Below are 16,784 nucleotides of genomic sequence, written 5' to 3' on the forward strand. Positions count from 1 at the left end.
TCTAGTAAAATATCTTTGAAGATCAACAAACTTTCCTGAAGATCTGCAAATTTCTCGGTAGTTCTGCAGATTTCTTAGAAATTCTGTGTTTTCTTTAGAAGTTCTGCAAATTTCTCTAAAAAAATTACAAAGTTCCTGAATCCATGCAGATTTAAGATTCTTAAATATCAACAATTATCTCTGATGTTTACTAAATGTCTAATAATCTACGAACTTCTCAAAAGTTATATAATTTTCTCTGTAGATTATCATGATTTAATTAATATCTGCAAATATCTCTGAATATCTACGCAATTCCTTTAAGTATAAAAAATATCTACAAACTTTTGAGCTTCCCGGAAATTTCAGGAAGCTCTCTGAAGATCTACTAATTTTTCTGAAGTTGTGCAGATATCTATAAAGATCAGCGAACTTCCCAGAAGTTCTGTAAATGTCACTTAAAGTACAAGAACCTCAGATTTTGTAGTAGATCTTCTCTAAAGTTCTGTACATTTCTTTGTGGATTCTTGGACTTCCATAAAGTTCTGCAGATTTATCTGAAATTCTTTGAAATTCATAAAAGCTCTACAAATTATCTGAAAATATTTGAATTTCTCTGAAGTTGTGTAAATACATTTGAAGATCGGCGAACTTTCCAGAAGTTCTGTGATTTTTGCTGAAGTTTTGCAGTTTTTTCTAAAAAATTTCGAACTTCCTGAAGTTCTACATACTTCTCTTAAGGTTTACGGACTTTTATAAAGTTCTTCAGATCTATCTATTTCCAACTTCCATGGAGTTGTGCAAAATTTTGGACTTTCGTACTTCGCTGAGATTTGTTTTTTGGAATTGAAGTACTCTTCTGAAACACTGAATGTCTCTGAAGATCTGCAAAATTTTATGCAGTTCTAAAGATTTCTCTAAATATCTACTCTCCTGAAGTTCTGAAAATACATGTAAAGTTGTCTGAACCTCCGTAGTTTTATTCTCAAGATCTACGATTTACCTTGAGGCTCAATACATTTCTCAGTAGATCTGCAAACTTGTCTGAATGTTTTTTTATATTCCTCTGTAGGCTCTCAGGCTACCCTGAATATCTGAAAATGTCCCTGCAGATCTTCTAAATTACCTAAAGTTCTCAAAAGCTATCTGAAAATAGTTGAGCTTCCTTGAAATTTTAAATGTTTCTCTTAAGATCTACAAATTTTCCTGAAATTTCTGACTATCTAAAAATGCATCAGAAAATCTGCACTCTTTCTTGAAGGTCTAAAAATTTATCTGAAGATCTATGACCATTTTTGTGATTTTTCCAAAGTTCTGTAGCTTTGTTCTGAAAATCTACGAACTTTTCTAATGTTCAATAATTTTTCAGTAGACTCCAAACTTCTGTGAAATTCTTTACATTTCACTGTAAATTCTTGGACTTTTCTGAAGGTCTGCGAAGTTCCCTGTATATTTACCGACATTTCCTTTATAGTTTTACAAATTGATCTGAAAATATTTAAGCTTGCTCGAAGTTTTGAAAATTTCTTTGAACAACGTTATTCGTTTTTTTTTTGGAGATCTTGATCTTGTGAATTTTTTCTGAATTTCTTTTAATTTCTGTAAAATTTTCTAAAGTTTTGTAGTTCTGTTCTCAAGATCTACGAACTACCCTGAAGCTCAACAAATTTCACAGTAAATCTCCAAATCTCTCTGAAGCTCTAAAAAAAGCTTAAATAGTAGGCTTTCAGACCTGCTGTCTGGCATGCTTATTATTATATAATACATACTTCGTATTATATAAACACTGTTTTGTTGACGACCAACACACTAGAAAATAAAAATCAGTCAAACTCAAATTATACACATTGAATAGTAAAATCGGTTTACCTTGCTGCTGGAATTGCCATCAAAACACAACTCAAATCCATGATATTTTAGAAGAAAAAAAAATCAATGTTTTCATTTCACTTGCGGCTATTTTGCTGAATGAGTCGAATGAAAATTAAACACAAACCTATTACGTTTGACAAATCAAACGTTAAATCTGATCATCATCTCGAAAAAGTGTGAACGCATTCGAACATTCCATCCGACAAAATTATCGAGCAGTCAACTCGAATCAGACCAACAAATCAGATAGTCTAAACCTAAGAGAAGAGGTGACAATACGGGGGCGAAAAAGAACCACTTTTCTGTCAAACGTGAACCAGCTCCTGATTGGCTGATTTCATGAGTGTAAGATAGAGATAGAGATAGATAAAGATAGAGATAGAGATAGAAATAAAAGAGGAAGAAGCCAATTGTCACCTCTTCCTCTTAGGTCTAAACGTACCTTAACTGCCCGTCTTTCCTATGCCTACTATCATCTATTATTTTCGTATAATCTCCTGATGTGTAGGACCCTACAATTGGTGGAAAAATGACAGCACAGCGAACAAAAAATAATCGATTAGTTCGACAGTGAGCATGCATAAGGGCGTATACTGCCGCTCTTCACATGTCGGTCCCATAGTCGTTTTTGTCAAAACTGAGTTTTTCAATGCAAATGGTAGCTAATTACCCATATTTTCATAATACTGGATGAACTCATCAACTTTGTTCTGAAAAAGTTTGGAAAGACAGTCACATTGGTTGTCCCATCACATAAGAATCAATGGTACGAAGCAAACTTAAAACGCAATTTTCTCGGCTTGCCGATTTTCGCCATGGGACGGACATGCGAAAAGCGGCAGTATACGTGATGATCGATTCTCTTCATCGATTTTCTCTTTGCATTGCTGCAGCTAAGCGAAACAATTATCTAGAATTTGTTCAATGCAGAGTTGTAACAGGTTGTATTGGCTATCAAAAGCAACAGCAAACGCACCGAGAAACGTTAAATCTAGCGAGTTATTAACAAAAGAGACAATCGACGAAGAGAATCGATCATCGCGTGTACGCCCTTATGCATGCTCACTGTCGAGTTGTTAATCGTGTAATTAAAAAAGATTGTTTTGATAAAAAAAGTGCACAAAATTTCATCTCTACCAAGGGGGCAGCAAAACCACAAAATTACCTTGCATACGGGGGGTATTCATTGAATGAAAAGGACCGTGAAAGAGGACACTAAAATAGAAAGTTTTTCTTCTGTCAGTTTCATCTCAGTATTCTTCTTTGGTTGAACTCACCTCACTTCAACACAAACTTAATCGAATTTGCAAGCATCCCTATTTCTTGCGTGCCACATTGTATCCAACTGCCGGTTGGTTCAACAGCACTTGCATGTAAATCGTATTCCCTCTTGTCGAGCACACACACTCGCATGAAATATCATCTTCCAACATCTGACTATCCCCTCGTAGTGTTGTTCGCACGTGGTCGTATGCTCGTCCATCGATGATGCCACGAATAATGCAACTGCTTTGCACATGATAACGAACATTCACTTTGAATTTGCATTTTGTAATCTCAATCCTGTAGTACATGAAGCTTCTACAAATTGTTGCGTAATCATTCACCGTGCTATACGGAAGCTTTTGTTGCCTTATCGGTTGTTATTATTCTTCCGAACCGGGCTCTTCGCATTTTGATTGTTAGCTCAGTCAATCTCCATTGCATTGCATTTAAATTTCTTTGTTATATTATTCGTGTTACCGTTAATTTTGTGTCTCAACCGAACCCTCGCTGTCGTCATCTCGATTCAGGCGAGATTCTTATCAAAAGGGTGAGTCTTTTTTTTTTCAGCACCAAGGTTTTCACTTCCCCTCCCCAGCAACTTATCACCATATGTAACAAATATTATTGCGTTTTGCAGTATTAAACAACAACCGAGCATTGAATTCAATTGATTAATCTGTGCTCGCCTGCCTTCAGTTACCAACGCGATCGCATTGACCGAACATCGAACGACCAAAATGACCGAATTCAATCCGGAATTCCGCGGTTACCGATCGCCGCTGAGCACCCGCTATGCCAGCAAGGAGATGCAGTATCTGTTCAGCGAGCAGAACAAGTTCTCCACCTGGCGGAAACTATGGATCGTCCTGGCCAAGGCGCAAAAGGTTGGTTGACGTTGCTAATTGGAAGGAATTCCATTGCGAAGGAATTTTTCTTTTTCGATACAGGAATTGGGTCTGGAGATCAACGATGCTCAGATTGCCGAGATGGAAGCCCATACGGAGGACATTGATTTCATGGCGGCAGCCGAAGAGGAAAAACTGACCCGTCACGATGTGATGGCCCACGTGCATGTGTTTGCCAAGCAGTGTCCGCTGGCGGCGCCGATCATCCATCTAGGTGCCACTTCCTGCTACGTGGGAGACAATACCGATCTGCTGGTGTTGAAGGGCGGGTTGAAGTCGTTACTTCCGAAGTTGGTGGGTGTTATAAAGCGTCTGTCGGAGTTTGCCGTTGAATACCGAGAATTACCGACGTTGGGATTTACCCATCTGCAACCGGCTCAGTTGACTACGGTAGGCAAGCGATGCACCCTATGGGTCCAGGATCTGCTAATGGACGAGCGGGCGCTGAGAAATTGTCTAGAAAATTTGCGCTTCCGAGGCGTGAAAGGAACAACCGGAACCCAGGCCTCGTTCCTGCAGTTGTTTGCCGGAGACGGAGAAAAGGTGAAGCAGTTGGATCAGAAAGTAACGAACCTGGCAGGATTCGAGAAGTACTACGCCGTCACGGGACAGACTTATAGCAGAAAAGTTGATCTGGAGATTGTCTCCGCTTTGGCCAGTCTGGGAGCAACGGTGCATAAAATGTGCTCGGATCTGCGTTTGCTAGCGTCGCGCAAGGAAGTCGAAGAACCCTTCGAACAGACTCAAATCGGCAGTTCCGCTATGGCCTACAAGCGCAATCCGATGCGTTCGGAACGTTGCTGCGCTCTGGCCAGGCATCTGATTACTCTACACGCCAGTGCGGCCAACACTTTGGCCGTTCAATGGCTGGAACGTACGCTGGACGACTCGGCTAACCGTCGCCTGACGCTGTCGGAGGCCTTCCTCTCGGCCGATGCCTGTCTCCTCACGTTGCTGAACATTTCCCAGGGCTTGGTGGTCTACCCGAAGGTCATCGAGCGTAACATCGCCCAAGAGCTGCCGTTCATGTCCACCGAGAATGTGATTATGGCCATGGTGAAGGCAGGAGGCGATCGGCAGATTTGTCACGAAAAGATCCGGGTGCTTTCACACGAAGCCGGTGCCCAGGTTAAACAGCACGGCAAGGACAACGATCTGGTGGAGCGCATCAAGGCTGATTCGTATTTTGCGCCGATCTTGGGCGATTTGGACAAGATTTTGGACCCGAAGACGTTCACCGGGCGGGCTGCCGATCAGGTGCTGGAATTTGTGCGGCAGGAGGTCGATCCGGTGGTGGCCAACTACGGCAGCAACGTCGAGACCAAGTCCATTGGGTTGGCTATTTAGGTGATTGTCTTCCATTTGAACTGCTTGGAATTCGGATAAAGTAAATTGTATGTGGATTAGTGCGTAATGGGAGTTTCGGGATGTTTTAGAGAAAGCCAAACTCGACGGGGCCGCGTGTTCGTATATTACAGGCTATGCTATATTTTTGAATTAAAAAAAATTGCGTCTATCTGGTTTAGGTAGTAAACATCGATCTTCCCACGTTTAAACAACATTCAACAACACAATGCTATTACTCGTAATCATCCTTGTTTCTTTTTATCGGTTGCGGTTTCGTTTGCTGATTTGTGTGAGGAAACTCGCTCATTTTTTTACATCTAGGGCTAGCATCACTGTCCCCCATTTTGGACCCAGGTCTCTATTTTATCTTAACGCAAAACACTCTCATTCGGTATGTACTATCTACTGCCTTGATTGGAACCAATCGATATTCAAAAGCTACAAGACTTGAAAACGGCAAAATAGAAGAAAATATAGAGGGGCTTAGGATTAGAACAGGGACAGGTTTTCCAAGGTATCGATCAAAACGATGCAACAACAACTCGCGCAATACCTTCGTCGGATTTCAAGCGAGGCATCAGACAAAAAGGGTAGTCAATTGTTTTCGCACAAGTTCTATTGTTTGATTCGATCCAGGGGTTTCGAATTATTTCAATCTGGGGGGGCTGAAGCACCCAATCTTCTTCGTGTTCTTCTTCTTCTTTGGAAAGCTGGCAATGGTGATGGAAATACGCCATACCAGTAAAGTAAATGAGCACAAATAGAAACTCTTTATTGTTTATGAAAACCCGTTGGGCGTGGTTTGACCATTACATCTTGTGTGAAAGCAGACTACCCCCATCTGTGAGAAAGATCATTACTTCTTATATATAAAACACGTTCAGTTTTGGTTCTAGCGATTGCTAGCATTTCCATTCGTGGATAGTGATGTCGGATTTTCTTCAATTATTTGATGAGCAAATAAACGCGAATAGTTTTATCCTTTCCAAAGAGCTCATATACCCACATCGACCTCTCAGAAACTCTCTGCGAAAAATCGACGTAACGAGACGAATCCATACTGCAACACCAACCGCATTCTCGGTGTCCGGTTTGATAGAAACCTTTCATTCAAAGTGCACTTCAACGAGGTCAAATCTAACTGCAAATCTAGGTTAAAACTTCTCCATACTCTCGAAGGTCGACACCAGGACAGCAACCGAACCTCCCGACTCCATCTATCCAGGGCCATAGTCAACTCTCGTCTGACATACGGTCTGGAAGTGACTTGCCTTGCTCGGGATTGGTCAATCGATGTTCTCAGCCCCACGTACAATTAAGCCATTAGAATTTCCACTGACCTACTGCTCTGTGCCACTGCCCTCAACCCCAAGTGATGCTGCATGTGTAGATAGTGCTTCGCTCCGGTACATTGCCAACGCCATCTGTCGAAGAGCGATCGGGATAGCTTCAAAGACAACAGGTTCCTCCTGATGGAATTTGCCAACCAGGAGCTGCCCACAGTGTGCCAGGTTCACTGGGTTGGAGCCAGGAGTTGGAACCTACCTAAACACACAATTGATTCAACTACCAAAAACAGTTTTAATGCAGGTTCCAACCAAGTAAACCAAGTTGGTAACGCAACTCCAGCGCGACAAGTACCACGACTACACCATCAGATACTCCGATGGTTCAGTGGCTCGTAGGGGTGTCGGCATCGGACTTACCGGCCCACAAATGTCGGAATGTTTTCAACTGCCTAAACAATAGGGGCTGTGGTGGGTTATCTCATTTGTTTCAATATATAAAGCTATACTGTCATGGACAAAGTTGTTGTACTGGGTTAGACCAACAAGCCTGTGTCAGATTTAATTGGGGACTCCGCCGCTAGAGGCACTTCACTTTTATGTTACTTATGACGGGTGCTATAATATATGGAACTTGGGGCCAACATAGAATATTTCGTGATCGTGGCCATTCTGGCTGTCTTGAGCGAAGTTGTTCAGGTGACCAAGTCCTTTCAGATGGTAACCATATTAGTTCAGGAATCTCTCACTATGCAGCGCTAGTGTGCATGTGAAATTCTATAAACTGTATCTCGAGAGTCTGGCCATATAGAAAGTTGCTATTTTCAGCAACGTTGTTCAGGTGACCAAGTCCTTTCGGATGATGGTTATATTAGTTCAGAACATTCTCACTAAGAGACGCTAATGTGCAAGTGAACTGTATCTCGAGAACCTGGCCATATAGAATGTTGCTATCTTCAGTAAAGTTTTTCAGGTGACCAAGTCCTTTCGAATGGTGGCCATATTATTTCAAATTTCTCAAGAAGGTTACTGTCTTCATCAAAGTTGTTCAGGTGATCATGTGCTTTTGAATGGGGGTCATATTAGTTTAGAACTCTCTCACTACGCAGCGCTAGTGTGCATGTGAACTTCTTATATAAACTGTATCTCGAGAGCCTGGGCATATAGAAAGTTGCTGTCTTCAGCAAACTTGTTCAGGTGACAAAGTCCTTTCAGATGGTGGCCATATTAGTTCAGAACTCTCTCACTATGCAGCGCTAGTGTGCATGTGAAATTCTATTAACTGTATCTCGATAATCTGGCCATATAGAAAGTTGCTGTCTTCAGCAAAGTTATGCAGGTGACAAAGTCCTTTCGGATGGTGGTCATATTAGTTCAGAACACTCACTACGCAGCGCTAGTGTGCATGTGAACTTCCTATATAAACTGTATCTTGAGAGCCTGGCCATCTAGAAAGTTGCTGTCTTCAGCAAAGTTGTGCAGATGACCAAGTCCTTTCGGATGGTGGTCATGTTATTCAGAATTCTCTCACTACGCGGCGCTAGTGTGCACATGAATTTCCTTAGTATGTTATGTCTAGAAAGCTTGTCCATATAAGATATTGCTGTGCAATGTGAGAACAGGAACCGGATCAGGGATGACGTGTAGAGGCCAGAAATCGATGCCATACGCCATTTTGGAATCCAAGATGTCGGCCATCGGTTCAAGAAAAATTGTCGAATACCCTACAATATGGGTATTTTCGGAAAGGGAACGACATGTAGAGGCCGGAAATCGATGCCAGGCGCCATTTTAGAATGCAAGATAGCGGTCATCGGTTCAAGAAAAACTGTGAAATACTCTACATCATGGGTATTTCTGGATATAGGATGACATATAGAGGCCGGAAATCGATGCCAGACGCCATTTTGGAATCCAAGATAGCTGTCATCGGTTCAAGAAAAACTGTCAAATACCCTACAATATGGGTATTTCTGGAAGGAGGGTAACGTATAGAGGCCGAAAATCGATGCCAAACGCCATTTTGGAAACCAAAATGGCGGTCATGAGTTCAAGAAAAACTCTAGCATACTCTACAAAATGGGTATTTCCGGAAAGGGGACGACGTGTAGATGCCGGAAATCGATGCCAGATGTCGACCATCGGTTCAAGAAAAATTGTCAAATACCCTACAATATGAGTATTTTCGGAAAAGGAACGACATGTAGAGGCCGGAAATCGACACCAGACGACATTTTGGAAACCAAAATGACGGTCATGAGTTAAAGAAAATCTCTAACATACTCTACTGGGTATTTCCGGAAAGGGGACAACATTTAGAGGCCGGAAATCGATGCCAGACGCAATTTTTTAATCCAAAATAGCGGTCACTACGTTATCCTCCATCCGGAAATACCCAAACTGTAAAATACCCTACAGTATGGGTATTTCCGGATAGAGGATGACGTATAGAGACCGGAAATCGATGCCTTTAAGCGATGTATTGAATCGGCTCGAATGGATTAATCGCAACAGTAGATTTTTTCTACGTTTAAAAAAATAAAATACGATGCCAATCAAATGTTAATGGATTCAAACGTATGCATTTCAGTGTCTCCGTCTCAGGGTTGCCTGTGATTATTCGAAAAATCTGGCTGTTGTAGAATAAAAAGTCTGGATTTGCCTGGATGTTCTTGTTAATGGCGTTTTTTATTAATATATGGGTCATTCCATCTCAAGTGACTGAGTAAGGACTTCGAGTCTCTCCGATTTGAACCAAAATTCTAGACCCAAAACTTAAAAATACAGATGCTAATCAGGCTTTGTGACTGTCCCCCTTTTTTGCCGATTTTAAATAAATATCAATTTTCAATTTTACGTATCTCTGGAACCAATGAAGATACAAATGACATTGGGTACTCTTTTTGAAGCACTTTGAACGTACACACAATCAAATTTTGTGATCCGAAATTTTCTACAGTGTTTTCAATTCATGTGGGTCTTTCCAGAAGTTCGAAAAGGTGTTCAAAGATCTTCGCAGAATAAAGAGATGGAAAACAATATGGAATTTGGAATAAATTAACGGAACTTCGTAGAAGTTCCGTAAATTTTGCAAACCTTTAGAGTGTTTTGTAGATGTTCAGGGAACTTACCATAGGTTACATGATATTCTTTCAAACATCCTTCCTAGACAGCAGGAAATATTAAAAAAAAATCTCCAAATAGACGAAGACATTAGTAAAGATCTTAATATACTTTTTCAAGACTTCAGGTTGATCGAGATCTGAAGATCTCCAACTGTTAGAAAGTACAAATGACGGCTCTCACCTATTCTTCCAAGACTGCAGGTTGATCAGAAAGTATTCAAAAGTACTTCATCTAATCGAATCTGATGGAATCTTGAATCATGAAATCTAGATTTTATGGACATGTTTGTACATTTTCCATGGGTAAGACCCGTACCCTGGCGATTTAGCTATTTTGTCAAGAATTAGCACTCCAGGATAGTTTGAATGGTTTAGAAGATTAAATAAAATTTCCGTTCTTTTATGTGTGTATTTTTTGATAAAAAAAAAACACCGAAAAAGTTCTGATCCGTATAAGGTACGAGTAAATAAAATTAGCTGAAAACTTAACGGGACTTTATTTGATTGATCTGTATTTCCTTTAAAATCATTTCGGCCCACAAATTTTTTTTAGAGTTGTTCTAAAATATATTTTTAAATTCTCTCTGGGAGTAACTTGAAAATTTATTCGTAATAGTTCAAAAAATGCTCTGCAGAACAATTTTTTTTTTTATTATTCTTAGATTCTCTTCGTAAATTAAACTTTTTTTTTAAGAAATCACTGAAGGTTCCTTCCATTTTTTTTATTCGTTAAATTCTCCTTAGAATTCCTATGCGATTATTCTGCTGTCTTAAAACTCTGCTTAGAATTATCTTGGAGTTCTCCACTAAATTCTTCTACAAATTCAATCGAAATATTATCCTAATAATTATCAAGAAATTCTTTTTGCGATGCCTTTGAAAGATTCATCGAAACTCTTCGCACAATTCCTTAGGAATTGAAACCTCAAAATTCGATTCGCCTGAAATTTTTCACAAATCCACAATCGCCACATACCTACTTTGAAACATTTCTCCGAACTCACACAATTGACTTGAAGGTCTAGTCAAAACTCTCTTTTAGTGGATAAAACCTTGATAAGACTGGCAAATTTGCCAGAATCCAAGCGACAGATACCATAGCGCTACGCTTGAGTGAAGGTGGAAGCAACGCATAGAAAAATGAGCAAATACTCAAACCTTTCTTCTGAGGATGTAACCTTACTATCAAATTCGTTCGAAGCATTTACCTTTGAGCGGCAGATGACGCTATTGTTTATTTGTTTATTTGTTCTTCGTCTTCGACAGTGTCGTACAGACTAGTTTAACTTATGCTATGTTTTTAATCCTATTTTTAAAACAATTTTTGGACACATTAAAATCAAACAAATCACTAACATTGTTGAAAGCTCTGAGGCAAGAACTGAGCGGGTTGTTATGACCATAACATGTTCTATGTGCGGGAACTGCGATAAGTGCTGAGTACCGCAGCTGACGCTGTGGAACGTTCAGTGATACTTGCAGGAGAAGATCCGAACAGTCGACGTTATTCTGGACGATATCGAATATAACCAGCCGCTGCAATTTCAGCCGTCTTGCCGATAGCAGTTCCAGATCAATTAGTTGACATCGTTCTGGATATGCAGGTAGATGGACAGGATCATTCCACGGTAGGTGCCGAAGAGCAAAGCGAATGAATGATTTCTGCACACGTTCGATGCGGATCACCTGAGATGTATGGTACGGTGCCCAAATGGGAGCAGCATATTCCAGGATACTTCGCACTAAAGCACAGAACAAGGCTTTTAATGTGTGCACGTCGGTGAATTGAGATGCATTGCGGCGAATGAACCCAAGAACGGAGAAGGCTTTGGCAGTAACGGTGGATATATGTTCGTTGAATCGAAGCTTACAATCCATGATAACTCCTAAATCACGGATAGACTGCACACGTTCCAGCGGAGCAGTGTCAATATTGTAAAGATGATTGATGGGAATCCAACAACGGCTAAAAGTGATCACCTTGCACTTATTGATGATGATGATGGTCCCACCTCTTACCCCTACAAAGGTTTGAGCTGGACGAGTTATCTTTAAGATAATTAAATATAATAACCAGGTTTGCAAACAAAATCGAGCTGGTTACAATTACAGATATAAATGTCCTGTTAAATATGCTATAGGCATCAACCAAAAACATTCAAAGGTGTAACTAGTTATCAAAAGTCCAAGTATAGTCCTCGACAATACTTCCATTTACACGTGACCTGGGATTTACACGTTTAAGCTTCCGCAGTGCCAGGACTATATCCAAGGAAACGACTTCCAGCCAACCCTTTACTAATTCAAGGCTTTTGCCACAATTTCCACGTATTAGTCATTTATACCTGTATTCCGCGCGCGAGGCTCAAACCATCGTAGACTACTCAAAGCTATTTTTACTATTACTACTACAAAATCAAAAAACTAAAAATCCATCATCACCATCGAGGCAAACAATGTAGTTTTTTGTATATGCTACACCAATTACTAAAATGTCTATATGACAGTCTCCATACAAAATAATCCGTTAGAGATAACTTTGTCAAGATACATGATTTATCCATTCATAAAAATTTAACTGCTCAATAAACAGCTTTTACATGTGAAATGCAGCGTCTCTTGAATTCTGTAAGTGTAGTTGCACGCTTGATGTGTCTAGGCATCGAATTGAAAACATTTATACCTTTGAAAAATAATGAATTTTGTGAAGCATTATTCAAAAGATGTGGTGTTCTTACTTCATCCGCGTTTCTAGTGTTATATCTATGAAAATCACTTCCTCTTTCAATCCGATCACACAAATATCGAGGCAGCAAACCGTTAACTACTTTAAAAATGAACACCATAGTCAAAAACACAATTCTTTGCTTCACTGACAGCCATTGCAAAGCGTCCAGCATAAAAGTTGAGGAAGTGAATCTATTACATCTTAAAATCAAACGCATTACTTTATTCTGCAAACGCTGTAATCTCGATATTTGTGTTTCATTGGCCAAAAATAAAATGGAAGGGCAAAAGTCTAGATGAGGGGAGATGATTGATTTGTATAACTGTATTTTACTACCAATAGTTAAATCGTTTTTCAAGCGACATAGGATTCCATACTTCTTGGCAATTTTCTTGATGACATTGTCAATATGAGAATTGAACTTGAGTTTGTCATCAATAATCACGCCAAGATATTTAATTTCCTGAACGCGATCAAGTGTCTCATCATCAATAACAACACAGACATCATCATCTACACGATTCCGCGAAATTACCATGAATTTAGTTTTACTTATATTCAATTTCAATTGTTTATACTTCAACCATCTACTTAGAGAACGCAAATCTTCATTCAAGCGTGAAACGGCTTCTTCTAAATCTTTAGCTGCAATGAATAACACAGTATCGTCAGCAAAAAGATTAATATCACAAAACCGTAAAACTCGTCGCATGTCATTAATATACATAATAAATAATGTGTTCACGCACATTCCATTTTCCTTGCACCATCGTGAAAGGGCATCGATGTCAATCTGCAGAGCAACACAGTCCAAAACAGACTTGATGACTCTGAAGATTTTGAGGTCGTCGGCAAAAAACAACTTTCCAGAAGATATTTGCAGGCACAAGTCATTGATGAAGAGCACAAAGATCAATGGACCTAACACACTCCCTTGTGGAACTCCAGATGGAATGTAGAAGGTCCTGGATCGTGCTGAGTTCACCTGGACGAATGCTTTCCTACCAGTCAGGTAAGACATTAGCCAGTCGGCTATCCAATCGGGAAAACCCATATGTCTCAGCTTTTCCACGGCATAGCTATGCGGAACAGTATCAAATGCTTTCGAAAAATCAATGTATACAGAGTCCACTTGATTCCGGCTTTCAATCTCACGAAACAAAACGTTGGTGTAGCATAATAAGTTGGTTGTTGCAGAGCGATGGGGAACGAATCCATGCTGGTATTCCGAAATTATCGGTTTTGCTGCAGACAGTAAGACCTCGTGGACCAAGGATTCAAAGAGCTTTCCCAGGCAACAGAGAATCGAGATCCCGCGGTAATTTTCAACGTGCCGCACGCTACCCGATTTGTGGATGGGAATCATTTTGGCAGTTTTCCATAAACCTGGGAATGTTTTTTCATTTAACGATCGATTGAACAGTATCGTCAAAGGTTTAACTATAGACTCGGCGCAATTCTTCAGCAGTGTTGGAGTTAAACCGTCGACTCCGGCTCCTTTCGACGCATCTAGTTTGGCTAACGCTCTCAACACTTCCTCACGAGAAAAATTGAAAAAAGGAAGGTGGATATCATGGGATGGCACATTTTGAAAACAACCCGGGTGAGGTTGGGGCGAATCCGCATTAAACACACTTTGAAAGAAGGTCGAAAAAAGATTAGCTGCCTCTTCAGAAGAGCAGGCCAAAGCGTCACCATACTTGACATTGTCCGGAACACGATTGCTTGCCCTTTGTTGCTTCACGAACCTCCAGAACATTGATGGGTTTTGTTTCAAATTCGATTGCAGCCTCTGCATGTATTCATGGTAGCTTGATGCTACGAGCTCTTTGTAGGACAGTTCCACAAGGTGAAGCGATTCTCGGTTTTCAATGGTTTTGTTAGCGAAGAATCGTTTACGTGCTTTACGCAGTCTGTTGCGCAGGTTTCTTAACTCAATGGACCACCAGGGCTTCCTGTTGGCTCCACTAATAGCAGGGCGGCGTCGAGAGACCTTCAAGTGGAGAATTTCGTAAAGCTTGTCGTAAAACAGAAGAACAATATCATCGACAGAGTGCCCCTGAAGAAGCTGCTCCCAGTCAACCGATGAAAATTCTGCATTGAGAGATTCGAAGTCGCAGCGCCTAAGATCCAGATCAATAGAGTCCGACTGAGCGTTTGCTGGAACGTGCACACATCTATGTACATCAACTTGAAGTTCTAACGGCGGATGGTGAGGATCGATAGGCAAGAGTGGTAAAACAGGATGCGATATTTCAAAATCGTCAGGAGCGTTCGTAAAAGCCAGATCGAGTAGCCTGCCATTCGGGTTTGAGATTGAGTTTAGTTGAACCAAACCACATGTAGAAATGGATTCGGTTAGTACGAGTTCTTGTTCGCTGGAGGCATTCGCAGGCAGGTATCCATTGACATCTTCATCGAAGGTCCATTGCAGCTGAGGGAGATTGTAATCCCCAAGAAGTAAGACTATGTCGCTGGCCGCCGATCGATCAGCAACATACTGAACAGCGGAAGAGTGGGTGGAATATAACGCAGGATCAGAATTCGGACGAAGGTAAATACCGAAAATGTGCAGAGACCGGTTTGGTAGTTTCACGCACACAGCGACTTGCTCAAGCTGTCTACAGTCGGTTAAAGATACCTCGGTACAGTGCAGACTCAATTTTACTGCAACGAGCACACCCCCGCCTCTCGACAAGTTGCTTGTTGATTCACTACGATCACATCGAAACAGCGAGTAATCCGATGTTAGCTCCGCATCGATTATATCGGGCCGGAGCCACGTTTCGGTGAGAACGACCACATCGTAATCGCGGCTGGATAATCCTAACTTCAAGTCAGATGTTTTCGTTCGTAGACCTCTGACGTTTTGGTAATAAACCGACAGAAATCGATGTCTTGATGGGGTTCCACTACTGCCCCCACAGTCGTCGAACGAGGTCACGCAACGCTGGTAATCGGGTGCACTAGAAAGTGAATGATCATCAGGGAGCGAGCAGGTTGTTAAGCTTGAGTACTTGCCGGTGTTCACTGTTTGGAAGACCCCCTCTCCACTCCCGACAACGGGACCGAGACTCTGATGGCAGGATACTAAGTTGATACGGGATGCAAACTGGACCATGTCGGGAGGATCGGGGGCTTCCATGATGCTGTATAGCGGGCGTCTCGGTGTCGAAGTGTAATTGGTTTGTATCGATGAAGTAGTTGATGCAGTATTAGCAGTCTCGGTTTCGATCTCGTCATTGGTGTTTGAACAAACAGAAGTCACAGTACTATAAGTCGAAGGTACATCAGGCGAAGCATAAGTCGATAGTGGAAAGTACTTGCCTGATAATTCCGGTTGGAAGACCCCCTCCCCTACCCTAACAGGCCCGGGACGACTCGGTTGGCAGGATGCAGGAATGGGCACGACTGTTTCAGGTGGCTTGGGGGCTTCCATTAGGCTATCGACGTTATTGTATCTGTCTTATAGCGTTCGTATGAGAAAATGGAAGAGTTGCCAGTCTTCTTGATATGATGTCTTCGATAAAACGCTAATCTCGAATTATCCTCGATTTTGCTTAGAACCATGTCGTATTATCCTGAATTTAAATCTCGGATTTAACTTTAATACGCCGAGTTGGGCGTACTAAAGAAAATCTCAGATTTTCTAAAAGAACTCAGCCAAAACAAAATCTGACCTGACCGCTCACAAACACACATACACTACCCGTCATCGTGGAAAAGTATTGCAACACTCGTTTGAATATTGCATCACTCCCAAACAAGTTTAGCATCACCCAAGAAAAGTTTATATTTTCTCTAAAATTTGAACAAATTCACTGTATCACTTAAATTATTGTGGTAAACATTCAGAAAGCTCTTAATTAGACTATGAAAGTGTTGCAGAAAGTTATGGCTCCCGGTAGAGAAGTAAGATATCACTATGGATAGTACTGAATCATTTCGAGCTAGAAATCATTTCAAATTAATTGATCTAGTAGATTTTCAGGTCTGATTCACATCAAATTCAAGTGATTCCAAACTTTTTAGGTCTGATTCACATCCAATTCAAGTGATTTCAAACTTTTCAGGTCTGATTAACATAAAATTCATGTGATTCTAAAATGTTCAGGTCTGATTCACATCCAATTCAAGTGATTTCAAACTTTTCAGCTCTGATTCACATCAAATTCAAGTGATTCCAAACTTTTCAGGTCTGATTCACATCCAATTCAAGTGATTTCAAACTTTTCAGGTCTGATTCACATCAAATTCATGTGATTCTAAAATTTTC

General features: G+C 40.8%; 2 protein-coding genes across 2 annotated transcripts in view; both read left to right on the top strand.

The window, feature by feature from the left end:
- The window catches only part of LOC135698296 (zinc finger protein 595-like), a 195,581-nt gene that overhangs the window by 92,949 nt on the left and 85,848 nt on the right, over nucleotides 1-16,784 (top strand). The gene's annotated exons all lie outside the window — the stretch shown is intronic.
- AdSL (adenylosuccinate lyase) lies at nucleotides 3,563-5,459 on the top strand. Its single transcript, XM_065218170.1, has 3 exons — nucleotides 3,563-3,664; nucleotides 3,814-4,001; nucleotides 4,065-5,459. The coding sequence occupies exons 2-3, from the start codon at nucleotides 3,855-3,857 to the stop codon at nucleotides 5,367-5,369; spliced, it is 1,452 nt and encodes a 483-aa protein (XP_065074242.1). The 5' UTR covers nucleotides 3,563-3,664; nucleotides 3,814-3,854; the 3' UTR covers nucleotides 5,370-5,459.

This window comes from Ochlerotatus camptorhynchus, unplaced genomic scaffold (genome assembly GCF_037179485.1).
Source record: "Ochlerotatus camptorhynchus isolate MF236.1 unplaced genomic scaffold, CSIRO-AGI_Acam_v1.1 ptg000084l, whole genome shotgun sequence".
Lineage (NCBI taxonomy): Eukaryota > Metazoa > Arthropoda > Insecta > Diptera > Culicidae > Ochlerotatus > Ochlerotatus camptorhynchus.

Bases quoted from the DNA above. Each gene is read 5' to 3' on its own strand.
- AdSL (XM_065218170.1), top strand. From the start codon at position 3,855: ATGACCGAATTCAATCCGGAATTCCGCGGTTACCGATCGCCGCTGAGC. The intron at 4,002-4,064 runs GTTGGTTGACGT...TTTTCGATACAG, and splicing joins TCCTGGCCAAGGCGCAAAAG to GAATTGGGTCTGGAGATCAA.